Source organism: Lampetra planeri, chromosome 35 (genome assembly GCF_965212315.1).
Source record: "Lampetra planeri chromosome 35, kcLamPlan1.2.h2, whole genome shotgun sequence".
Lineage (NCBI taxonomy): Eukaryota > Metazoa > Chordata > Hyperoartia > Petromyzontiformes > Petromyzontidae > Lampetra > Lampetra planeri.
This window is the reverse complement of record NC_136141.1, coordinates 11,230,289-11,257,563: the sequence shown is the minus strand read 5'-3', so window position 1 is coordinate 11,257,563 and position 27,275 is coordinate 11,230,289. Positions and strand designations below refer to the sequence as shown.

At 49.1% G+C, this 27,275-nt stretch overlaps 1 protein-coding gene across 1 annotated transcript; it reads left to right on the top strand.

Moving 5' to 3' along the window:
* Positions 1-1,476: 1,476 nt before the first annotated feature.
* Positions 1,477-26,587, top strand: LOC144730409 (uncharacterized). Its single transcript, XM_078611230.1, has 12 exons — positions 1,477-1,534; positions 15,565-15,599; positions 16,014-16,101; positions 16,757-16,882; positions 17,858-18,016; positions 22,441-22,528; positions 22,904-22,977; positions 23,453-23,578; positions 23,694-23,725; positions 24,541-24,650; positions 24,807-25,024; positions 26,025-26,587. The coding sequence occupies exons 5-12, from the start codon at positions 17,875-17,877 to the stop codon at positions 26,426-26,428; spliced, it is 1,194 nt and encodes a 397-aa protein (XP_078467356.1). The 5' UTR covers positions 1,477-1,534; positions 15,565-15,599; positions 16,014-16,101; positions 16,757-16,882; positions 17,858-17,874; the 3' UTR covers positions 26,429-26,587.
* Positions 26,588-27,275: the final 688 nt, after the last annotated feature.

The window sequence follows — 27,275 nt, the reverse complement described above, 5'->3', positions numbered from 1 at the left end:
TGGTCAAATCATGTAACCAACATTTAGTCGACTTCCTGTTGTCCAATGAATTCTAAATGTTGCACACGGACTCAGATCCGGTGACAATGCATGTCTGTATCAAAATCGGCATCAGCTAATGCATTAATTGGCTCTTTTAAAGCAATTAACATTTTATATGGACGGCGTATTAATTAAATACTTATTTGGGTAGGTCCAAGACGCCGCGGTCCCTAAACTCTCGAATCGCCTCGCCCAAGAAGCAGGCGCCACGTGCCGACGAGTTCCGGCACCCTCACTCCACACAAACAAAAGTTGTACATTTAAGATTAATTTATAAAATAAACAAGCGTTGAAGTGGGAGCAGGCGCATCATTTACGTACTTCTAGACCGTGAGTTAAACGAAGTTGTGAATAGAATCGTTTTTAAAAACTTTTTTTAAGGAGTTTTTAAATTTTCATTTTTTTTTCTATTTACGTGACTTTACAGAAAGAACCAAGAATATGAATTCCTGCAGTCACGCAAGTTAAGTCTAAAAATGAAAGTTTAATTTGCACTGTAAGCAAATGTAAACCACTTCTCAGAAGTTCCGATAATCAGCATGTAAATACATCAGCATCATCAGCAGCCGGTGCAAGTCAATGTTTAACTTGCAGGGAACTCAAGGGCGAGGTGAGTCTCATCCGCAAGTGACCTCGGCAACCAAAAAAAATCGAGAACAGAGCGAGCGGCGTTACAGGAGGACGTGAAGAAGACACAACGAGGTGCGGAGTGGGAAGGCGGCCGCCTCGTCCAAGCCTTGCCAGCGGGGTGGCGCAGCAGGACACGCGCACCAACAACAGCAGCGGCGGCACCACCAACAACAGCAGCAGCGGCACCGCCTGCGTTGCGTTCAGAGAGCGACGGCGACGCGGGGCGACGTTTTGGGCTCCGCGTGGTCGCAACACACGAGGAAGCAGCGCACGGGGGGGGGGTCACGTGGGCACAGCTACCGCCCTCTGAGACGGACGGGGATTTCCAATCGCGCGCGTTCTGTTGACACCGTGTTCGTGTGCTCACACAGACAGACACAGTGATTATACAGACAGACACGGTGCTCACATAGACACGGTGTTCACACAGACAGACACCGTGCTCACACAGACAGACAGACACGGTGTTCACACAGACAGACACGGTGTTCAGACAGACACGGGGTTCACACAGTCAGACACGGTGTTCACACAGACAGACACGGTGCTCACACAGACAGACACAGTGATTATACAGACAGACAGTGATTATACAGACAGACACAGTGTTCACACAGACACGGTGATTATACAGACACGGTGCTCACACAGCGTACAGACAGAAACAGGGTTTTCACACAGACACGGGGTTCACACAGACAGACACGGTGTTCACACAGACAGACACGGTGTTCACACAGACAGACACGGTGTTCACACAGACAGACACGGTGCTCACACAGACAGAGACGGTGATTATACAGACGCAGGGTCGCGTCGTGCCCGCTCGAAGCCGCTGCTTCAGACCCTTCGCCAAGAGCCGGTGAGTGCATGCGGGGTGCGCGAGTGTTGTGGGGGCTGCTGACAGCATCGGGCCCAACAGTCTGTTCAGGCTCTACGGGGTCTTTGGTGTTCGTGCGTGTGTCAATATGTATGTCAATCTACATCATTAGACCTGCTTTGCCAGTACCAAAATAATGCACACATGATTCCTTGTAAAAAGGTTTCAGTTGTGTTGCCAGAAAAAAGGGGGAACCCCCTATTGTGTATGTCAATGTGTCTGAGTTCCTACGGCAGGCGGGGCTGTCTTGTGTTGGGTCACGTAGCCCACTTGCCCAGCCATGTTTGGCTGGATAGAGGAGTTCGGGGTTGCTTCATTTGTGGCCAGTTAGTTACAAGGGAGACCTGTGGTGCGTGAGAACAGCGACAACAAAAAACAAAATACAACCAAAGGTTACAGAAAAACGTAGGTACATGTGCAATTAAATGCAAGACTTTTGTCTAAGAGTGACACAAACACGTGATTCGAAAAAGTGCAAACGTATAAGTGTAGAGGTGTAATTGTGTATGGGAGCGGATGGCAAACAAACACAAGGGGCGTGGTTAGGGCCGTACACATAGGAGGTGGCCACACCGACGTCCGCACCTGCATCCCCCACGGGCCCCTCCCGGGGGGGCCGCGGACTATAAGAGGGGGTGAGCCGGAGGGCTCGAGGTGGAGGTATCAGCTTTAACCAGCGAAGACGGAAGACCAGCTAGAATAGGCCCCGGAGCTCCCCTGGCTCGCTGTCCTTATCAGGGCCGACCAGGGCAAGCCGGTGGCGTGGCCCCGAGAGCCCAGACTGACGAGCAGGTCTGGGAACTCAGGGGGTCGGATCCCAGCTTGACCAGGGCTGGGACAGGTAGCCTCCCCTAGCTCCCTAGTGGAGGACTTGGGCTTAGGTTAGCGGGGCTTAGATGTTGTGTCTCCCTGTTAGCCGAGTAAGGGGACGTTACCCCTTAGGTCCTGTGTATACTCGCTAACTGTATACAAGTTGTGTTAATAAATAAGTGTGCCTCCGATCCCGTCGTCAAGCCTCCTGAGTAATTACTACATCTGGTGTCAGAAGTAAAACGTCCAAAGATGGACACACGAGGGACGACACGTACCAGGGAGTCGGAGAGGGAGGACACCGCGGCCGAATCACCACCAGAGATGGCCGAGGTCGGATCGGAGCAGCCGGGGCCGAGTACACCCGCGCCGCTACGACAGGAGGGGGGGGATGCGTCGGCCGAGGGACTTCGGCTGGCTCACTCCCGCCTGGCGGAGCTGCTCTACGCCGCGGCCGCCGTGTTGGAGGAGATCACGCGGCTGGGAGCTGGAGGGGCTGCGCGGGAAGACGGCAGCAGCCGACGCACGCCGGCATTTCCCGCCACCCCGACGCGGCTCGCGGTTAAATTTCCCGCCATCACTACAGTGCGAGCAGAGGGCGGGGCCGGCCTGCGTCAGGTGACTGCTGAGGGCCAAGCACGAGCCGTGACATCATCAACGCCGGCCAGCGCGTCAACAACGGAGCGACCGGCGATGCCATGCCCACAGCCCGCCCACACTGTAACGTCGGCTGGGAACGAGGGAGCGAGATCCGCAGCCACGGACGTCGCCTTACAACAGCGACTGCCGCCTCTCAAGGAGTTCGTGGGAGCGGCTGGAGATTGGGGTGGCTTCAAAAGGCGGTTCATCGCTCATCAAGAGATGGCGAACTGGACGGACGCCGAGGCACTATGCGCGCTGCCGGCGATGCTGGACGACGACGCCCTGGCTACCCTCACCTCGGCGCCTAAGGAAAAGCGCGCCACGCTGCACCTGGCGCTGCAGCTGCTGTCAGCCGTCTATGGGCCGCCTTCGGACTGCAGGCAGCTGTTCCACGATCGGCATCGGGGCGCCAACGAATCGCCCCTGGCCTTCCGAACGGCTCTCCTGGCCCTGGCAAAGGCAGCTTTCCCGCGGATGGACGAGGAGGGAGTGGACGCCATGGTGGCTGAAAAGCTGCTGCTACTCGCCGATGAGCTGGACATCGCCGTCTTGGCTCAAGACGACGGAGAGATGTCGTCCCTGCTGGTCGCGCGCCACATCCACGGGGGCTTGCGGTCCCTGCGTCGCAAGGCTGCCAAGGGGGTGGCCGGCCATGCCATGGCGGCCACCGCCCTCCCATCAGAGGAGGTCTGCGGGGTGGAGCGGCGGGGGGAATGGAGATCGGCGGCACCGCAGGCTCGGAATGGACCGAGCCGCCAGGAGCAGCCCAGGCCATCTGGGGCGCTCACACGCTGCTACAACTGTGGCCTGCAAGGCCACGTTGCGTCAGGATGCCGGGCTCCCCGTCAGCGCGGAGCGACACCTCGTCAGGACGCCACGCCGTCTCCACCCAAGCTCCAGCAGAGAAATCCGGCGAGTCGTGGCACCTCACACGTTTGGCCCATGCACACATCCGACACACACTCACGCGCTCAACTGAACAGGGTTCGAAAATCGCCGCCCATCGCGCGCGATTGTTCTGAAATGCGGCGAGCGCTCCAACCGGGTCAGTGGTCGGAGCTCGCCCATCGTGTCGTTGCTGCGTCGGCGGGATCATCGGTTGTGGTCGGTCATATTGATGGGGTAGAGGTGCGGATTTTAATTGACACAGGGGCATCGGCGACCATTATATCTGATTTGATTTATAACATCCTTCCCGTTCAAAGTCGTCCCTTGCTCCCTGTTGACGTGCCATGCTATGCTGCTAACGGGGGCTCGCTGGGCATTATTGGGCAAATCCGCGCCAAAATTTGCATTGGAGACATTAAATTATCCGGGCCTGTTTTGGTTTCCTCCTCACTCGCGGTTCCGTGCCTGTTGGGGACGGATTTCTTGGCCAAAATGCCCATCCGTATCTTGATTGACCAGGGGTGCATCGAGCTCCCATCGGGCTGACGTGTTACATTTTTGTCTTCCCCCACCACGGAGCGTCGGGCGTTTGCCACCGTGCAGGCGCTCGTGACAAAAACTGTGCGCGTACCCCCGGGGGCTCAGATGCTCGTCCCTCTTAGGTTGCGTCGGCCGTTTGCTAAAGGGGTTGCGGATCGGGGGGTCTTGTTGGGACCATCTCGGGCCGGGGTCAATGGACCCGATTTGCTAGCGGCTCAGACCATGGTGAAAGGGGATGGGGACCCCTTCATTGCAGTCCTTAATGTAGGATCGCGAACGGCCGTGGTTCCTCAAGGGACCGTGCTTGCACACGCAACGCCGGCGCCCTATGAGGAACCACTCGTGGGTCAGGTAACCACCGATCCTCCGTCGCGACCGCATTCGGACTGTGATGACGGATGGCTGGATGCACTTTGCGCGGGATCTGTGGATCTGTCCGACACGCAGCGTGCGCAGCTGCGAGTTCTCCTGAAAGAATTTGCGGACGTTTTTAGTAAACACAAATTTGATATTGGTTGTACTAAATTGCTGCGACACCATATTGACACGGGTGACAGCGCGCCAATCCGCCAGAATCCCTTTCGGCTCAGTCCCGCCGAAAAGGATCATGTCAAATCGGCTGTTGATGACATGCTAGCCGCCGATATCATTTCCCCTTCCAACAGCCCGTGGGGCGCACCGATCGTTTTGGTGAAAAAACACGACGGCTCACTGCGGTTTTGTGTCGACTTTCGGCGATTGAACAAAATTTCTGTGGCAGATGCGTACCCGCTTCCTCGAATGGATGAGTCGCTCGATGCCTTGGCGGGGGCGCGATTCTTTTCCACCCTCGATTTACTATCTGGATTCTGGCAGCTTCCTCTGGATGACGAATCAAAACCTAAAACTGCTTTTCGGACACCGCAAGGTCTCTTCCAATTTAACCGCTTGCCGATGGGCTTACATTCTGCGCCGGCAACTTTTCAGCGGTTAATGGAACTGGTCTTGGCAGGCTTGCAATGGGATTCGTGTTTAATTTACTTGGACGATGTCATCGTCTTTAGCAAATCCTTCGAGGAACACCTCCAGAGGCTGCGTGCTGTTTTTCTCAAAATGCGGGCTGCCAATTTAAAATTTAAACCGCAGAAGTGCCATTTGCTCCGCGAATCGGTGCGGTATTTGGGTCACATTGTTGGGCGCTCGGGGATATCCACTGATCCCGCCAAAACAGAATGCGTCAGCTCCTGGCCGACTCCCACCTCGGTGGGAGAGGTCAGGAGTTTCATTGGGTTCGCGTCGTACTATCGACGGTTTGTGGCTGACTTCGCTACGATCGCGAAACCATTGCATGCCTTGACGTCCAAGGGAGTCAGGTTTCATTGGGGGCTGGAGGAGGAGGCTGCTTTTCACGCCCTCCGGAATGCCCTGGTGGGGGCTCCGCCGTTGAATTACCCCGACTTCTCACAACCCTTCTTGCTCGATACAGATGCAAGTAACACGGGCATCGGGGGCGTGCTGTCCCAACTCATTGGGGGCGTAGAGCATGTGGTGGCTTACGGTAGTCGGGTACTGTCTCCAGCGGAACAACGGTACTGCGTTACCCGTCGGGAATTATTGGCAATTGTTTATTTCATTCAGCAGTACCGCCCATATCTGTACGGTCGGCGTTTCACCGTCCGTACAGATCATGCGGCCCTACAGTACGCTCTGCGGGTTCAACAACCATCGGGCCAGTTGTCTCGATGGTTGGAGATTCTCCAGGACTACGACTTTGTCACCACATATCGTAAGGGCGTCCGCCACACGAACGCTGACGCCCTGTCACGGTTGCCACCCACTTCGGAGTGCGCTTGCCTCCTGGGTTCGGGGCGTTGTAGGCCCCCGAACGTCACCACCGATTCGGTCCTCGTGGCCGCCGCCGATGCGCCTTTGGCTTCGGGTCCTATCGAGCAAGAAGGGAGGGATTCGTTGCTGGGGTTGTCGGTCGCGGAATGGGGACGCCTCCAAATGGAGGACACCTCCCTCCTCGCTCTGCGCCGTCGCGCAGGGGGGGTTGGGCAGGGGGTGGCGAACATTGACTCGTGGGGGTTGTTCCAGGGTCTTTTAATGCACTGGGACGGAAAAACCCGCCGCCAGCAGCTCGTGGTGCCTGCAGCATTGAGGGGTAAGGTGGTATGGGCTGTTCATGAGCGGCTTCTGCACTTGGGGGTTCACAAGACCTTTGCCACGCTCCAGCTCGATTTTTTCTGGCCGGGCATGGCAAAGGACGTGGGGGATCTCCTGGGGTCGTGCACGCAATGCGCGCAGCGAAAGCCACCAGCTAGGGGGTCCAACCCTCCGCTGCAGTCCATAAAGGTTTCCCGGGTTAACGAGCTCGTTGCGCTAGACATACTCGGCCCATTTCCCGCTACACCCAGGGGGAATAGGTATTTATTGACAGGGGTCGAATACTTCACGAGATGGCCTATGGCCTGGCCCCTGGCCAACCAGTCGGCAGCAGCCATCGCGGAGGCCTTTGTCCAGGGCTATGTCCTCGACAAAGGTGCTCCGGAACGGCTGCTTACTGACCAGGGTAAGAATTTTTCGGGAAAACTCCTCCGCGAGGTGTGCGACCTCTTGGGTACGGAAAAAATTCGGACCTCCCCGTATCACCCTCAAACTGACGGGATGGTGGAACGGCTACATCGGACCATCACGTCTATGCTGTCCCAACAGGTGTCCGAATCCCAGACAGATTGGGACCTTCGCATAGCCGGTGTGTTGCAGGCCTACAGGATGGCTCCCCATGCGGCCACCGGATTTTCCCCTTTCTTTTTAATGTATGGCCGCGAGGCTAACCCCCCTGTGACGACCCAGCTGAAGCTCTCGGCGCCTCAGGCGAAGTCTACCTTGTCCGAACACGTTAAATTTAACATCAGCAAATTGTCTGAGGCGCGGGAAGCGGCCGTGCAAAATTCTGAACTCCGCCAGAAGGCGAACGAGAGGCTTCGGCTGGGGCGGGTACATGTGTTCAAATGGAAACCAGGGGACAGGGCATGGTTGCACTGTCCCCAGGTGCCACTGGCAACCTCGTCAAAGTTGGTACGGCCGTGGCGGGGGCCAGTGGAGGTCGTACAGGTCTTACGGCCGCAATGTGTTCGCGTCAAATGGGGGAGGCGTTGGTGGTACGTGCACCCCTCAAGGTTGAAACCGTTCATTGCGCCGGCCCGTGGTTCACACACACACACGCATGGCCAAACGTGTGAGGGGTCCGCCGACTCCCCGACGTCGCTGCTCTCGCCTAACATGACGTCAACTGTTCCATCTCCAGGTGCAACAGGAGTGACGGGTCCACGCCCGCCAACCCCTCCCGGAGGGGTCGGGGGTCACTCGGCAGCGACGCCAGACTCTCTTGCACCCGGACCGTCACCAACCACCACTGAGCGTGCCGGGTCGAGCCCTTGTGACGGGCCCGCCGCGAGAACGCGCGCCAAAACGCGCAGACTATTGTGAGGTCGGCCTTTGGGGGCCCTTGCGGACAGTGGGGGAGGGACATCCGGAGCGCGTGTATATATGTTGGGTTTGCGGAATGGGGTATTTATTCGGGAGGGTGCGCCGGGTTATTTTTTTCTCTTTCTTCTTCTACCTGTTCCTGTTGTTGTTGTTGTTATGACTGTTATCGTTCTTGTTAAATTTACGCGAGGCACACACGGTTTTGGGGAGGCATGCACCTTTATTCTGGTTTTGTTGCAGCCGGGGACGGCTGCGAGCTGTACAGGGGGGGGTGATGTAGAGGTGTAATTGTGTATGGGAGCGGATGGCAAACAAACACAAGGGGCGTGGTTAGGGCCGTACACATAGGAGGTGGCCACACCGACGTCCGCACCTGCATCCCCCACGGGCCCCTCCCGGGGGGGCCGCGGACTATAAGAGGGGGTGAGCCGGAGGGCTCGAGGTGGAGGTATCAGCTTTAACCAGCGAAGACGGAAGACCAGCTAGAATAGGCCCCGGAGCTCCCCTGGCTCGCTGTCCTTATCAGGGCCGACCAGGGCAAGCCGGTGGCGTGGCCCCGAGAGCCCAGACTGACGAGCAGGTCTGGGAACTCAGGGGGTCGGATCCCAGCTTGACCAGGGCTGGGACAGGTAGCCTCCCCTAGCTCCCTAGTGGAGGACTTGGGCTTAGGTTAGCGGGGCTTAGATGTTGTGTCTCCCTGTTAGCCGAGTAAGGGGACGTTACCCCTTAGGTCCTGTGTATACTCGCTAACTGTATACAAGTTGTGTTAATAAATAAGTGTGCCTCCGATCCCGTCGTCAAGCCTCCTGAGTAATTACTACATAAGCAAGAGGCACCAGAAATAGATAAAGTTGCAAGCACTGTGTTTTGGCTTAATTGGAGAACGAGAAGAAGACGTGAAGTAAGGGAACCAAACTGGGGATGAGCTGCTCGGGTATTCTAGAAATGTGGAGAAGCAACACGGATTTTTTTTACCAAAGTTTTAGCGAATAGAATTAGGAGGAATAAGGAGGCACATCTGAGTCTACGAGGAGTTAGACTGTTAGAGGAACTAAGTGGTCCTTTAGGCAATTGGTGGATTTGTTTAACCCGTAAGTAACTCCCTGAGAAATGAGGGTTCTGACAGATGATGGATTACACTGTAACAATAGTTTTTTTGTTACTGGGTAGTAAGTGTTATTTCCTAATCGCTTATGCCTCAAAAGTACATAAAATGGCTATTATTCCCCACAAACTTTTCTTTTGTGACCACGACAGTTATATTTAAAAATTTACCTATTTTCCAGAACATTACAGATAGATTCAGTGCTGAGTGACTTCTCGAACATTCTAGAACTTTCCAGTAATATAAATACAGTAGTAGTATAAATACAGGGGCCTTAAGCCCACCAGTTCAGTTTAGTTCCAGCTGCCTAAGTGGATATCTGCATTTTTCTGAGATGGCATCAAGAGGCTGCAAGCATCCGGCAGACGCATTTTGCTGTCTGCGGCCAATTTATCAAGACAAGAGCGAAAAAGTTATCTGTATCATATATGAAAAATGTTGCGAGAATCTCTTACACATTAGACATGGGTGAAATGTATTTTTGTAGGATGGTACAGAGGGGAAAAGAGAGCCATGAAGTTCCCTATCCCAATAATTTGGTGGGAACACACTGACCACTCAAGCAACTGCTAATTCTGCATGGTGGACCCTTACAGATGTAGGGGTGTTACGGGAGGGCAAACAAACACACGAGGGGTGTTTGCGCCCGCACGCGTAAGGGTGCCTACATCCACATCCGCAACGGTTAGCCCTGGGGGGCTGTGACGGCGCTGTGATCCCCCACAGCCCAACCCCTCAGGGGGGAGTTGCTATGTAAGGCGGGGAGCTGGTGGGCTCGGGGTCGAGTATTACAGCTTAACCAGCGAAGAGCGAAGACCAGCAGGATAGGCCCTGGGACTCCCCTGGCTCGCTGTCCTTCTAAGGACCGACCAGGGCAAGCCAGCGGCGCGGCCCTGAGAGCCCAGAGCCGATGCTCTTGTAAGAGCCAGTCTGGTTGGCTAAGGGTGCCGAGATCCGAGCTTGGCCAGAGCTGGATCAGCTAGCCTCCCCTAGCTCTCTAGTGGAGGACCTGAGAGCAGACTAGCCGGGCTAGCGCTAGGGGTGTCTCCCTGTTAGACGGGTGAAGGGGCCGTTACCCCTTCAAGTATTGTGTTCTGCCCTTTGGTTGAATAAATAAGTGTGCCTCCGACTACGTCGTCTACGTCTCCTTGAACTCACTACACAAACGTCGGACTGGCAAGAATGCACCTGATTTTACTAAATTTGCTTTCTACCGTGATTGTTTATAGGTCCATTCTCTCCTCCGGGCGCTATGGGCAGTGATTCCACACAACGCTCCGTGCTTGTTTGTTTAGAAGTCCAGTGTCCAGCTCGTCCGTCCCCCTATGGGCAGGAATTCCACACAACTCCCCCTCTGCCCCACCCCCCTCTGTCTCTATTAAGGCCTCGACACAGAGACGTCTTTCTGTGTGCCTATGTGTGTGTCTCTCTCTGCTTGTCTGTCTGTCTGTGTATCTCCGTGTCTATGTTTTGTCTCTCTCAAATGTAGCAATCTTTTGAAGAACGTAATCAACCAGGTGGGGTGTTGACTGTTTTGTTGGCCGACTCTGTGTTGTATTGCATTATATTTCCAAGTTTACTATGCTTGTTTTCTCGTTTATTTGTATCTGATGATGGTTACTTGTGTTGCAATCGAAATGTCGTATTCTATTATTATTTAATTGCATTTCTTTCTACATGACTTTACCCGAAAGAACCAAAGAGTAATTCCTGCAGTCACGAAAGCTTTGAATCTAGTTTAATAATGTACCTGCTATCACGTATCCAGACCTTCCTTCATCCATCGCCCAGTGCCACACTGCCATGAGCTCCCCATACCCACTCCTCCAGAGAGAGAGCAGCCGTCTTTAGAAGAGAGCAGCATGTCAGAGAGCGAGGAAGACGTACATCCAGATGACAATTTCAGAGGTGGAGCTGAGGAGAGAAACCCATACTACCCCAACCAAAAAGAGCTCAACGACTTGATCAGAGATCTTGGTCTCACCAAGTCCAATGCCGAGCTTTTGACGTCTAGGCTCAAGCGGTGGAACTTGTTGGATGAAAGTGTGAAAGTCACAGATCAGAGGCAGCGTCAGCAACCTTTTTGCAGATGGGCTCTGCTTCTACCACAATGTGACCAGTCTGTTCGAGGCAATCGGAATCGCCTGTAACCAGAATGAGTGGCGCCTCTTCATTGACAGCTCATCCAGGAGCCTCAAAGCCGTGCTGCTCCATGATGGTAACAAGTACCCGTCTCTTCCCCTGGCTCACTCGGTGCACCTCAAAGAGGATTACAACAGCATCAAGACCTTGCTTGACGCCTTGAAGTATGATGAGTACGGCTGGGAGGTCATCGGAGACTTCAAAATGGTGGCATTCCTGATGGGTCTCCAAGGCAGTTTTACCAAGTTTCCCTGCTATCTTTGCCTTTTGGACAGCAGGGACACCAAGGCGCACTACCGAAGGTGGGACTGGCCACTGGTGGACCCCCGGAAGGTGCTGATGCCACCACTGCACATCAAATTGGGCCTTATGAAACAATTTGTCAGAGCCTTCAAGTACCTTTGTAATGAGTGACTTCCGTGACACGTCGTGTAGAGGGTGCTTCTTCTTTATTACTCACACTGGGAACAACACAGGCCAACACTTATTCTTCCTCACATTGAGTACAACACTAGATTTTAACGTCTCTTCTGGCTACACACAGCTGAACACTCGGCATGGCCGGACGACAGAGAGAGATGTCAGCGAGCAGCAACGCAGCCAGGACCCAAGACCCCACACACGAGCCTTGAGCGCCGGGTCTGCTCCCCCTTATATCCCCCCAGGCGTGGCTAAGTCCCGCCTCTGGCCACGCCCTCTCGTGGAACCTTAGAGCAGCTTCCCGGAGTATCAGCGAGCCCCACCTTATACCTTTGCCCCAGATACACCCTCTCTGATTAGTTGTTACTTAACCGTGCTCGTACCCATGATTCCCCATTACAGGCCAGCAGGTGTCACCCTGTCATTACACCTCCAATACTTCTTCCCTAAGCTGTCTGAGGCAAAGGTCAAAGCCGGTGTCTTCGTCAGACCACAGATAAAGAAGATCCTGGAGTACAATGAATTCCCCACGGAGCTCACTAGTAAGGAGAAAGCGACTTGGAACAGCTTTATCGCATTTAAAGCTTTCGTGACTGCAGGGATTCATCTTCTTGGTTCTGTCGGTAAAGTCACGTAGAAGGGAAGTAATAAAATAATTAAAATAAAACATAATAAAATAATTCTCACGATGTTTCGGCCACAACGCAAGCAGCCGTCCTCAGGTGAAGAATGATACACCACCAAGCTTGGAGCGTATATTTAAGCTGGGTTGGAGGGGGGAAGAAGAGCGCCTTGACAAAATAATTTAGCATATTTATGGGAAATGCGTAGGAGGTGGGCAGGGGGTTTCAAAGTCATATTATGCCCGTGCATTATGCAGGATTAGCAGCATCAAAGGGAGGGGATGTGGGTAGCATTAAAAAAGGGAAGGAATGTTAATAGTATGTAGCTGCAGTTACTAAACAACCACGTAAAAAACTGAAGTATAAACTACATAAAAAACTAAAGTATAAACTACATAGTATCATCAGTATACTAAATATACTCTCCAATAAGCTGAGCTACTAACAGTAAGTAATACATTACAATTCTATGTTCGAAAAAATATAATATGCTTCCAGCTAAACTTTTTTCTCTTACATCACACGGGTCTACCCCGTACTATATACTACCATAGGCAAACCCAACATTAAATTATATACTGTATTACTATACACCATTCTATACCTTCAACTATATTACCCTAAGTATTATTCTACCCACCCTACTGTATACTACACTGCTGTATATTCACTATACAATTACGATACTGTATATTACCTTATACATTGTATTAAACATTACAAGTTTATACTATTTATACAATCTGCTATACACTATACCATTGACCGTCGCGTGAAAGATACTAAGAGGAAGCAACTAAATATGTCAATGAGAGAGGGGTGAGGAAACACACTTGCAGCGGAGCAAAGAATCCATTCCCTGGAGAATACAGGATATATAGTCAATGCCAGTGAGTGGACTGCGGTCTGAAAGTCACCGTAAACGTGAACACAATCAGTTAAGATCCAAAATGGTTTATTACGTCCTTCCAATGATTGCTGAGCCAGAATCCATCTTCTCGGTTGAAATTGTCTCTGTGTTTGTATATGTGGATCGCCTCATGAACGAATCTCTCATGGTAGCCAGATGGCTTGCAGAGAACCTCTGTCTTGGAGAAGTCAATGTCATGTGAGCCCACTGAATTGTAACAGTGATCTGCCACCTCAGCCGTGTACGGAATAATAGACATTTTCTATACTTTTTAGGCATAAGAAATTAAGAAATAACACTACCCAGGAACAAAAATTGTGTTACATAGTGTTATTATTGATGGAGACAATTTTAAATTGGTCAGATAAATTCCAAACAATATAATTTCAGAATTTTTGCCTTTTGTGCACAGGTTCAAATGCTTTAGAAGGTGTTGAGGAAGATGATTCCACAATGACGAGATTCAATACTGTTGGAGATAAAGTCATGAGTATTGAGTACCACAGAGGCTGTGTTATATTTTTCTCGAAAGCCAGATGGCTTCGGATGGAATATGGCATATTCTCAGATGAAATTTGTGGCGTGTGATTTTTATATCTTCTCAAAGATCTGGATGAGAGGGGAGGATTGAGATAGGGCGGTATTTGTTAGGCTCATCTCTAGTGCCACCTTTATGACTAGGACGCACGAGAGCAGTTTTTCATTCTGGAGGGATGAATGTTATTGAATGGAAAGGTTGAATATACTGTTTGTGCTATCGGTTTTGCAATGAAGTTTTCCACAAGCTGGGGGCCAAAGGTGGGGGAGACCATCGGCACCATCACCAGAGGAAGGTTTTGGCGTGGAGAGCAAGGTTAGCATTTCAAATTCTGACACTGAGAGGAAATTACATTTCTGATTAGGATGGAGTGAGGAGGGTCAGTTAAGAGGCGTGTGAATCGTGGTGTCACAAGCTTGGATGTCAGTGGTGAAGCTGTGGCCTGCAGATCTAAAGTGTGAATTAAACCCATTCGCAATTGCAGCTTTATCAGAAAGGCAACTGCCATTGAGCAAAAGCCTCGGCAGTAGTCAGTATTCAGACGTTTTACCTACAAGGGTCTTTATGGCTTTCCAGAAAAGTGTGGGGTCATATTTTGAATCCCAAAAAGTATCTTGAAAATGAGTGCTTGGTCTGCCAATCTAATTTGGTGCAACGAGTCATTAGGACTCTATGGTTGGTCCAGTTTGAGTCCAACCCGGTTTGCTTAGCGAGTTTCTAAGCTACGTTTCTTGAGCAGGTGAGATGGGCAATACATGGCTTGAACCAGGGGGCTTTATTAACGGGGCATGTTTGAAAAGGTCAAAGGCCAAGCGGTGCCCAATATGGAAATCTTACAGATGTTAGGTAGGTTATAATTCTAGATTTGAAGCTTTCGTGACTGCAAGGATTCATACTCTTAGTTCTTTCGGTAAAAAAAAAAAATGAAATTAAAATTAGTAATAAATAAAATTTTATAAAAAAAATTTTTTATTAATTTTTATTTCATTTTTTTACCTACGTGACTTTACCGAAAGAACTAAGAGTATATAGGTTATAATTAGCTATGTGGCTGAAGGCCTGGTGGTCTAAGGAATTCAAAGAACATTTATACATTATCTTAAATGGGACTATAAGCAGTTTTGTATGTCAATATTGAGTGGTCACGAAGATGATTTTCTCAAGACACCCACTTTTACAAACTTTGATGGAGCATTTGACATGAGAAAATCAATGATTAATGAGTGGTCAAGGGTACTTTCATATTATGATGTGCCTCGTAAACAGATGAGCTGACATAGGTTGAATTCAACTGTCAAAGCAAGAGCTTCAGTCAGAGGATCAACCCAGTTCAAGTCGCCAGTGATTATAATCAGCTCCCCTTTAGGTAAGGCAGAGATGGAATTGCACAGAAGTAGGGGGCTAAACAGGCACGGCACGGGCTACAGAAGAGGTGGGCTGATGTGGTACAGAAGGATGTGGAGCTGAGTGGACTTGCCGATGACTGGTACCAGCAGTGTCAAGATCGGCTTCTATGGAGTAAAGTTCACGGGAATACTAACCACAGTAGTAGCAATAGATAGTATTGCAACTGAGTGAGTAACTGGAGTGAATCGGTCAGTGATGAATCATCAGATTGCTTCAACGAGATTGCTTCAAGTTAAATTATGTCAAGTACAGTGAGGCAGGTTACAGCGACAGGATTTGAACTTAAGCAAAATTTGTGCCTCGTAGCCTTGGAACTACAGCCGGTGTGCATATATATGAATGTGCATACATATTGATGTGCGTATATGACGATGAATGTGTATTGACTTATGTGTGTCTGTATAAATGTGTCAATGTTTCTGTCCCATCCAGGAGAGTGAGGCTCCACCATGGCCCAGTTGCACATCCAGGTCCTCCTCCTCACGTTAATTACACCCTTGGTGTGGTGTTTTTCAGTCGACCCGCTGAACACGGAGACTGCCATTCATCTTGTGAGTTTAAACATAAAGTGTACACCAGCACAACATACACGAACCAGGGAAGCATGCAACTTGCCACTAAAGGTAAACCGAATAATAACTCCAGAAGTGAGGAAAATCCTGCATTGGTTTCAACTTCTCTGAATCTCATCAGCGGGGTCAGGGGATAACATTCGAACTGCGCTGCTGTTCAGGATGTCACCATGTATCGATTCTCTATCGATTGGTATCCTGTCACCTCCGAGTCCAGGGGGTTTCAGTCTCACAGCAGATGGTAATCTCTGCTTGATCCATCAACTCTGCCTCATCGCCACAGCATCGGCCACCTCTAAAGTGGGCAGGGAGACCATATCCTGAGGCCACCGGGCCCGGTGCATGTCAGATGTGGCAGCTGGTGCCGTGATGGTGATTGTTTTTATGTATCAGGATGGACACCTCGTCAGACTGAAGAGGCAATCTTTCCGTGCTGATGAATATTTCCACAACGATATTTGGTGCAAGAAATGCCAAGCCGGTACTTTATTATCATTAGAGGCATCATCACCACCATTGCCATCACCAAAATCATCATCTTAATCACCACAATCATCACCACCATTACCACTACACCACTATTATCATCGGCATTGACATCATCATTAAACAATGCATTACTGTACACCAAACATTGCAAAACATGAATATTCTGAAGTTTATCTTCCAAGCTGAATGCATTTAAACCCATCTTAATTTTTTTTATTGTATTTAATAGCTGTTTGCTAACAGAACTTGCCCCAACAAGATGTAAGGGCATACTCAGGATGTATGTATGTGACATGGCCCAGCATTAGCCCTTTCGCCGCTTGTTGCAGAGGTTTGTGGTTTTAGTCTGGCAGGCTACTCTGGTTAATATTACGGGTGTATTAATCTTGAAAATATGGGCTATATGCTTAATTGTGTACTTAAAAGATTGTATAATGTTATAAAAAATATAGCAGGCCATTGTGTGCTGGCGCCATGGTCCAAATATGTTGAATTAGAAACATTACGAGCAAATTACTTAAGTAGGAAACAGATAGCTATCAACACCCACCACTGCAAAAACTTGGCAGGACTGGCCTGCAAAAGTCTTGAGAGTCAGTGGGGCTTTATTTGGTAAACAAGCATAAAATGTGTGTGTGTATCTACAGGAAAGCGTCTGAAAAGCCACTGCACCAGTAGCTCGGACACTGTGTGTGAAGACTGCTCCAATGGAAACTATTTGGATGAGCCCTCTGCCAATACGAAATGCAAACAATGCCGTATCTGTGACAATGGTATGAGAACTCCCCACGAAAAACCACGGCCCTCGATTACATCTGGCACAACACAGCCCAGCCAGCTTGTTTCATTTAGTCATCGTTCTCTCTTGTTGCGAGGTCAACACCAGTTTATCATCACTTTAATATGTAATTTCTCCAGGGCTTCTGGCCTTCCAAGGTCATGGATTTTTTTTATGTCATAAGGCAGGGCTGTCCAAACTATTTCCTGTGTGCTCAGTGTTTCCCACAGACTCGTTTTAATCCTGCCCAAGGCATTATTCAAATTGGCGATTAAACTTGGCCTTTTAAAGCTTTGAAATGAAATTAATAAAAAAAAATTGTCCATGGCAACAACACTTTCAAGAGTTGAATGCCAATGTCGAGCTTTGCTAGCCAGAAGAGGGCTGCAGGAGAGAGTTTGTGTAGTTTTGCCATTCATCCTCTGTCAAAGGAGCGCAGACTACAGTGGTTTACTATACAGTCCATAGTTTGGGTTCTCATCATGAGTTTCATGGGAGAATGATGCAGGAAAGCAGTAATGGTGCTATCTTGGTCAGTGTGTAGGCCGTGTATGCATGGGACAGTCAAAGGGTGGGGGTTGCTGGGGGTGGGAGGCTAGTGGGTGAGGACTTCAGCTTTTCGAGTCCAGCACATGAATGCTTTTCTCTCTGTACATCTCAAGTCTCTTCTGAATAGATCTCATTTTTATTATTTGTTTTCTTTTGAGTGCAGCATATATTTTTTTCATATTATAATAAGCACGTTCCATATTTTTTACATTTGCATAGTATATTTTGGGGGCCCAAATTAAACAATCTAGATATTTGGATGATTGTATCTGTAAACATGGATGTGACTAAATGGGAAATTTCATTTTCAAGCCTTTCTAGAAAATACTTGGAATTAACATCACTTACTCTTTGATTATATGTATTCGATGTTACAATGTGAATTGACACGTTGCTGGGTGGACCTGTGGCACCACTGCAGCCCATAACCTGCACCCCATGAGGCATTGCTCTGCTACGTCCGATGCCATCTGCGGGTGCAACGAGGGGTCATACTGCAGCCACAAAGACGGCCCGGAAAGCTGCCTGGATTGCAAGCCACACACGACGTGTCCCCCCGGAGCTGAAATTGCAAAACCTGGTGAGATTAAATTCCATCGTACGGGGAAAATACTCAAATGTCTCCAATGTAATCGAACTACCATGTTGACTGGGACTTGAACATGATGTTGTCGAGTCCACTGTGCCGGCATACACACTGGTTACTGTGTGAATTTGGCTTTTATGAGTGCGTTTTGACTCGTGCATTTGTGTGGTGTAGGGAGATGTTCTAGTGTGATCAAGAGGGTGGTGCAGGCTGTGTGTGGTGTAGGCAGTGGTGCAGCCTGTATGTGGGTGGTGCAGTGGTAGTGTAGCGGTTAGTGCACTGCGCTACGAACCTGTCGACCCAGGTTCGATAGACGCAAAACCTGGTGAGATTAACTTCCATCGTAAGGGGAAAATACTAAAATGCGTCCAATGTATACCAATAGGGTTTTTCCCCTTTTTTCTGGCAACAAAACTGACACCTTTTACAAGGAATCATGTCTACATTAACCGCAATACTTGCAGTCAAATGCAAACAAAAACACAATACTCTGGTAATTTATGCATTGTCTTTGAAACTGATTGGTCCACGCCAGAGACAGCTTTCTTTGGAGCCTCGTCTCATATGGTGTTCGACCAGATGACGCCAAAAGGCGCACACCATATGAGACGAGGCTCCAAAGAAAGCTGTCTTTGGTGTGGACCAATCAGTTTCAAAGACAATGCATAAATTACCAGAGTATTGTGTTTTTGTTTGCATTTGACTGCAAGTATTGCAGTTAATGTAGACATGATTCCTTGTAAAAGGTGTCAGTTTTGTTGCCAGAAAAAAGGGGAAAAACCCTATTGGTATATTTTGGTACTTGCAAAGGAGGTCCCATGATGCGTCCAATGTAATCGAACTACCACGTTGACTGGGACTTCAACATGATGTCGAGTCCACTCTGAACCGGTCCTGGGCCTCCCCTTGGTCGACTCAGCCTCAAATAAGTACCTGGTGCAGTGTTGTGTAAAGATCGCCACTTGGGAGACAAAAGCGGCCGGGCAAGGTGTTCGCCACCCAACCCCTCGTGTGCTGTGACGATCTTAATAGGTGCTTGCTAACAGCACCTGCCCCAACAGTCTGTTAGTGGCTATACAGGGGATCTTTGTCTGGTGGTTCAGGCTGTGTGTAGGTATGTAGTTAGGTTCATCAGTGCACATTACAACAGAATGGGAACAATACAGGGGCATATAGCAACAAAAAATAAACTCGTCACGATCTCAGCGGATAGCACAGACTGAGCTAAGAGATTTGTAGCCGCGCGCATAAACAAGAGGCGAGGAATGGTGGTTGCTATGCTTTCTATAAACTCCTGTCCCATGTGCTTGCTAAAGTTGGCCCTCAGGATAGTCATCATGTTGAGTAACTTTAATGCCCGAGTGGGTCATGTCACAGATACCAGGGCCAGTGATTGGATGGCATGGGCTAGATCAGCTTAATAATAATGGTAAGAGACTGCTAGACTTCTGTGCAGCCCATGGGCTTATAATCACCAATAGGCTGTTTCAGCATCGGCGCATCCACATAACATCATGGATGTATGCTGGGTCCAAGCAAGAAGATCTGCTGGACTATAGCGACGAACGGCAAATGCGGCCCATGTCCTTAACACCAGGACCTACTGCGGAGCTGATCTGCCCACTGACCATCGGCTTGTCATCCGTAAGATGTGCCTGCCATTTTTCGACTGGGGGGTTGGACGTCCATCAAGGACCCCCCATTCAAGCCCAAAATAACCTGGTGACAGCAAGCTAATAGTTGCAAGAGAGAATTTCAACATCGCTTTTAGCTGTGTTTGGCATCGTCCACCCCTGCTCTTGATGCTGCGGGAAAATGGGTGAGGTTCACAACTGTGGCTGAAGCAGTTGCAATGGCTGCATTGCTTATGCAGTCCAGACCTCCCCAGAGAACATGGCTGAAAGAGGTGTGCAGGCTGGTTGAGAGAAAACGACAGACCCACTCTCGCCGTCTGCAACATCTCACGTCAGAGAATGAGGCTTACCGCAGCCTTCACTCGGAGGTTCGGAGAGCCTTGTGGTGCTGCAAGGTTGAGTGGTGGGCGCAGGTTGCTGAGATGGAATCAGCCTCGGTAGCCCGTGATCACAAATCACTCTAATTCCATCCAAAAAGTAACTTGCAGCACCTCACCTAACAGCATCCTTCCCCCGCACCTCGGTTTTCTATGTATGGTGCAAAAGAAGTTCAACATATATACATCCTTAAGAAAAAAAGCAGTGATCTGATCTCTGACCTCCAGGACCAGGTCTGGAGGTTCACAGAGCATTTCTGAGGCCTTTGGGAAAAGTGGGGACGGCCCTGTAGCAACTCCCTGTGAGTGGCTAGGTGAGGTTTCATATGTTGAGGAAGTATGAAGGGCGATCTAAGGTCTGAAACCAGGAAAATGACTGGGCAGAGATGATCTCCCAAACTTCTGAGGAAGGGTGGCGTCCGTGTGCAGAATGGCCTATATATCACAACTATTTGGACCACAGGATTGGTGGTTCCCCCATTTTGAGGGGGACCGCACAGATCGTAACAACTACTGGGGCATCTCCCTCAGTGTGCAGGGTAAGGTCCTGGCAAGGATTAATCAACATCGCTTTGTCAGGTACACCAATAGGCTTGTGGAGCCCCTATGTGGTTTCAGGTTGGGGGGGGTCCTGCACGGATGGCATATTTTCTGTCCGTCTGCTATAGCAGAGGTGTAGCAGACAAACCTAATTCTCTGCCTTATTGACCTGGTAATAGGCCTATGTTACCATCAGTAGGTCAGCTCTGAATTGTTCATTCTTTATGGGTCCCCGACTCTATTCACACAATCATTAAGGACCTTCATGATGGTGGACAGGCCCGGGTAAAGTTTTCTGGCTAGGAGTCAGAGCCTTTCCCTGCTCACGTTGGGGTGCAACAAGGATATCCTCCAGCTCACACATTATTTAACATCTTCGACCACGTAATCCGAAAAGCCTTCCATGGTTATACCAATAGAATTCCTGTCTGCTACAATGAGAGGCTGATCGATGCCCTGGTGTGGACAAGGGATGGCTCCCTACTGGTCAACCATGTCATGGACGCTGATGTTTTGGTGGTTGCTGCTCACTTTGAGTGGAAGATTCTGCTGAACCTCGAGCCTGCCACTAAGATCCGGGGCCTTACTATTGGCCCAACAAAACTAAGCACCTGCCTCGGTATTTTATATCCAATAATGCACCCCCCTCAACTCCCCATGAGTGATGGGGCAGTTGTGGAGAGTGGAGAAGTTTCCAATACTTGGTCGCGTGTTTGTGACCAGCACCGGTTTTCCAGCAGATGTCTCACTCAGAATCCAAAAAGCAGCATCTTTTCATCGGCTGCGTAACTCTGTGTGGAAGCTATCTGGTCTATTGCTCCACATGAAGCTCTGGATCGTCTCGCCCAGTGATACCCTCCATTCTCTTTGCTTGCAAAATATTGCCTCCTCTCATGGAATATCCGCACTGGTTTGAAACTTTCAGGCTGGCCTGTCTACGATCAAACCTGGGTTTAACCAGGCTAGATTGTATGAGCTCACAAATGCTTGAAAGATCTGGACACATTCCCATCGGTGACCTCTGGTGAGCAAGGTTGCGTTGGCTGGGTCATGTAGCCCGCATGCCCAACCATCACATGCCCAAATAGCTTGTTTTGCCTGATAGAAGGAGCTTAACGGGCACGATACGGGCTGGAGAGGAGATAGACGGATGCGGTATAGGAGGATGTGGAGCTGAGTGGACTTATCAAGATTGGCCTCTCTGGAGGAGGCTCATTAAGGACGCTATTAGGCAGGTGCAATCAGTCGCCCTCCAACAGCGGAGGGCGGATGGAGTGATGCTCACAACGAGCGGAGAGCCTTGTGGCTAAAGTTAGCTCAGTGGGGGGGAAATGTGGTGCATTTGCCAGTGATCCAAATCAGTCAACCCATTGCACCTGGGTCTCTCATGACATGTCAGTGAACCTTCAAAACTTCACGTGGCCTTTGAGTGCATCTGGCCTGGCACAAGCACCGTGGTGACATTACCACCACTTAGTGGCGAATGGTGGCTGTTGTTGTTCTCGTGGTTTATGCACTGCACGACAGTCCCGGTGACCCGAGTTCGATCCCCGGCCAGGCATATTAATCGCACATGGTATCTGAACCCGTCTTGGGCTGCTTATAGGTTGACTCGGCATAATATTAGTACTTTGTGCAGAACTTGGGAGAATTAAGCATCAGGGCATGGGACTAGTCACACTAACTTCACACCCCGTGCCGACCTTAAAAGGTGCTCGCCAACAGCGTCTGTCCGCAAACAAATTATTCTATGGTTTGTAATCCTAAATGGAGGCTCATGCCTGTTATTAGTGTGTACACACAAGTGTGGACAGTGTGTGCCTGTGTGATCTTTGAACTTGTTTGTGTGTGTATGCATGCATGGCAGCCTCGCTATTGGAAGACGTGGAATGCAGAACATGTGGGGTTGGTTCATACTCTCCTGGCGGGAACATCACCTGCAAGCGCCACACCAAGTACGTGCAACACATTTATATCCGAGACATGCATCCATGGCCACAAATTTCCGTCAAACCATTTGAAGATGTTATGTCTAAACGTTATTGCACTCTTCAATACAATTTACATTAATATAGCATCCAAGTGCATCTTCATCTGCCTACTCTTATCACCAAACCCATTTCTCAATAAAACTATAAGAATGTTAATTTCTATCACTGGCTCAGGGCTATGAATGAGGAGATGAGCATAACCCCATGTTAATTGAATCAGGAAGACACTTTCGGAACGTTTATATAATGCATATTAAAGCATATAGTTGTCACTCATTCCATTACTTTCTCATAACGAGCTTGATGACTGTAAAAAGTCTCAATGTTGTTTCTCCGCAGCTGTTCGTCTGAAGGGATGGTGATAGTGCTGCCCGTGGAAAACACAAAGGACGTCGAGTGTACACACCCCGCCAGTAAGTGACATCTCAGTAGTGTCACAGATGGGTGGCCTAGCAGGCGCAGGGCCGATTAGGTGGGCGCGCAAAAAGACATGCGGGCTGAGGTGGATAGTAGGTCACTCGGGCACTGCTGAGTCATGAGTTGATGGTCTCGGCTCAGTTTCCAATGACTGGACAGTTACATTTGCTTTTCTTATAATTACATTGTAGCAGAGCACCTGGCTCACAATTAGAGGGATACAAGTTAAAATTGCTGTAAGGGGCTGACTTGGGATCAACAAAAATTAGTAACACTTGATAATCCTGCAGAGTTCTAGCAAGAGACTGGCCTCTGCCATAGAAATGGGGGATTTCCATTGAGTTCAATGGCAATAACACGGCCCCAATGCCCATTTAAGCAGACGCCAAACTTTTTGGCTCTGAAAGTGAACACTTAACAATTAAACATATTTAACCTGTGTGCTTGTGTGTGGTGGATTTTCTTTTCCAGAATATGTGCCGATCATCGAGGTTCCTTCAGTTGTTATAGTTGTTTTAGTTGTTTTAGTTGTTGTCGTTGTTTTCATCATCATCATGTGGAAGTGTCCAAATAAGCTGCGATGCATTTTCAAGAAACGTAAGTAGATTTGTTTAAATCACCTCTGTACATCACATGAATTTCTGGACTCATTCTTGCAATATTACTTAAGAATGTCTTCTTTAAATCCAAATGTCCGGTTGTTCTCTCTTAGCGGAGAAGAACTCCGAGGAGGAAAACAAACTGGTATGCATGCCTTGACGGCCAGATTCATAACATCGCTGCCTCCACACACTGCTGCATTCGTGAAACCATGAAGCATCGGGCTGCTCTGCCACCCACCACTGCGCACAAGACACATTGCAACATGGCTTGTTTCAATATCCAATGGCACGATAACCAAAGACCCATCCAATTGAGGCGTCAGCAACTTTTACAACCCACTTTACAGTGTTGCTAAGCAATTGACTCCTTTAAAATTAACTGATCAGGACTTAACAAGAAGCTGATGAAACTTGATCAGTGCTATAATTTTTCGTAAACCTTTTTACAGAGGTGAAGAGATACCTGATGGTGCTAGTTATATGAACAGTACTCTTCTCCTTTTGTGGCTGTAAGCCAGCAGTGGAAATTCCATGTTCGCATAGCAGGAGTCAGTCTCACTGTAAAAAACAACGCTGACTTTCCACAAAGTGGTACTCATTTTATGATTGGCCCCAAAGGAATAATGCCGTGTATAGTTGACGCCAACGTGGATATTAACTTCCATCCTTCCAACTGCGAGTTGAGCGTTCTTCCAACAGCGTCACCTGGCTGTATACACACTTTTTGTTCTTTCCTCAATGGGTAACACCCACAAAATAAGATAAGCAACAGGAGAGTAAGTTTCCCTAAAATAACTGAGCCCCAGATAGTCCTGCTTTTATAGCCTGTACAAAACAATCATTTTCTGCGTGGTGATTGTGTAATTCTGTGACGTGGCTTTTAAATGTGTGATGCTACCATTCGCATTCAGAAAATGAAATTGCACATCCCTCTCTCCCTCCCCTCCCTCCCTCTAGTTCAGTACCAACCCTGAGCAGGCCCAACAAAATCACACACAACTCAGCGATGGTTGGACAGCCCAAACCTCAGCTGAGATTACCGATGAATTTAAACGAGGAGGGGATGGGTAAGTGACGCATAAGGGATGAAGTGGTGTGCCATTCACTCGTTAAGATAAATAAGCTGTGCATTGTGGGATTCCAATGTCATTTACAGGTCGCCTTCCACCATGATCACTGACAATGCTCTAGTGGGAGAGTAATATATTGCCGTTTCTGTGCAGTATCAAACCTTCGGTCTCAAGGGAGAGAGAAGAGCCATTGCAGATGGAAAATTCAGGAGGTGAACAAGCGACTGGGACGGATGACAATGACAGCATGGATCTTGAAAATTCGGAGGACGACTCTCCACCGTCTCCCGGCATAGAGCAGCCGCTCCCACCGCAGCCGTTCCCACCGCAGCAGTCTATTAACATCAACATCACCAACATCTACCCTCAAGGTACAGTCATTTGAATTGAGTTACAAACTAGGTCTGACAGAGCAGCATCACAATATGAAGACATTTTCATATTAAGTGGAATTAATAAAATTACATGAACGTTGCAAAGTCCTCTTAATAGATTTACTATACAAATTGACTTGGGTTGTTAAAATCTTTTTGTAGGATTACCGGTTACCATCCATAAGAGGTTTTTTGGGTTAGATCGCGTAAATATATAAATGTTTCGTTAAAACCTGCCACCACCTGACACAGCCAACTCGTAGGGGTTGTCACGTAAACAGAACATACCAATTCGTCACTAGTACAGCACACTGGTGTGTTGGAGAGCCAAGCCACAACATTTACATGGACGTAGTTTTTGACAAAATGGCTGAAACACAGCACCTTAGTAAACATTTTAACGGAGGTATTTGCACGTTTGTGAGGCTCTCCGAGTAACTCGTGAATATGCCTACGTTCACATTACTATGTGCCCCGTGTCATCAGATTTTGGACACTAAGCTGGGTTGACCCTGGATAGTGCATGAATGGGCTACAACCATGCGTAAAACAGCTTTCGTAGGTCCCTGCCGGGCTACATTGTCAGCAGAGGGCAGTGCAGAAAAGTGAAATGTACTCAATGTTTCTCCCATGTCTGTGTTCCCCACCTTCACCAAGCTGTATTGACCGGCGTGGTGAAGTTGGGTCAAATAACCCCCACAAGCAGCACGGTGTGGGAGGCCCTCATCGAGCAGTGGATTGACAAAAGAGCTGTACATGTAATGAAGATGACATTTGTGTTAGGCTATGCATCTACATCCCTGAAACTAGGATCATGAGTTTAGTATGCTATTACTATTTTTTTCAATTGTGCCTCAAGGGGATAGGTTCTACATCTTGATCTGAACCAGTGCTTCTTGATTCCCTGAACTAAGTCATAAGCCATTGCTTTTAATAATGAAACAGTATTCATAGCTGTGAGCAAAAAGTTAATAAAAACTGGTGTTTTTTTCCCCAGCTCCAAACGTGGATGTTAAGGTTGATGTGCAGCTGACAACACCAGAACCAACAAACGCCACGCCAAGCGAAACTCCACAGCCAACCCAACCTCCACAGTCGTCCCAACCGACGCCCCCATCACCACTCCCAGGCAACCAGGCCCGCCCTGACACCCAGCCCTGGCCCGAGACCCAACCCAATCCCAGCACCAGGCCCAGCCTGCATTCACAGATATCGAGCGACGGTAACATGCAGGGTGACAATTTCACGTCAGCACATTACCCGATTGACGAAACGACGAGAAACAAGATACCTATTCAGGAGCAGGGTGAAGTAGCTACAGAGAAAGACAGCTGCTCGTACCGAGAGTCTGAGAAGGAGTCCGGCGAGCCTGCACAGGAGCCGGGCGATCCTGTAGTTTAATAGGCGGGGGGGGGGGGGGGGGTTATGTCATCCTATTAAGTGTTTTTGTTGTTTCTTAAAAAAGTTAAGATGTTGATTTTTTTTCATTAAATTCAATGTAAGTTGGTACTTTGTTTTCCTCCTACCGAAAACATTAAAGAATTGTCAAACATCCCTAAATAGGGTTGTCCTGAAATGTCTTCAGATTGAGCTGTCTCCAGGACTTTGTATTAATGAGATTGGCCACTTTTGCCACAGACCAATACTGGAAAATTGTGCAGTCATAGAGTTCAAAAGAATGCCACCAGATCTCAATACGAAGCAATTCCTGTCACCCAAACCCAGATGCCAATTCCTGGACTATCCAAGTCAAATCCAAAAAGATGGTGACGCTAATTGAGACAATTTGCCTGTGCAGTAACTATTGTCCATGAAGCTGGTTGTGTGATGCCAAGACCGTGAAACCACTTAGAGACGACTCCCCTCCACTACACACCCCCAGCACACCAAGCATTCCACACCTGGGTACAACCAAAAATGTTAGCCCCAATATCAAACCTCAGCCAAGGGTTTCCTATGGGGGGATAGAATTGGCTCATCTGATGTGCCAAGGGGGAAGCGCCCGGTCGCTGTGATAGATACAAAGTGAGCCCGACATGTGAGCCAGGCAGCCACGTAGGCCATGACAAGATTTGCCACGGGGCAGCTCCAGGACAAGGGATGGGAGTGGATAGGGCGGGATAGGCGGGGGAGCAGTGAGGTGAATGCAACCCAATGGAGGTGTGAGAGAATCATCCCATTACTCCCGCCACGGTGGCGGAGCCGTGCGTGGGCAGAACCAAACCAAAATATGGGCAGACATTGCGAG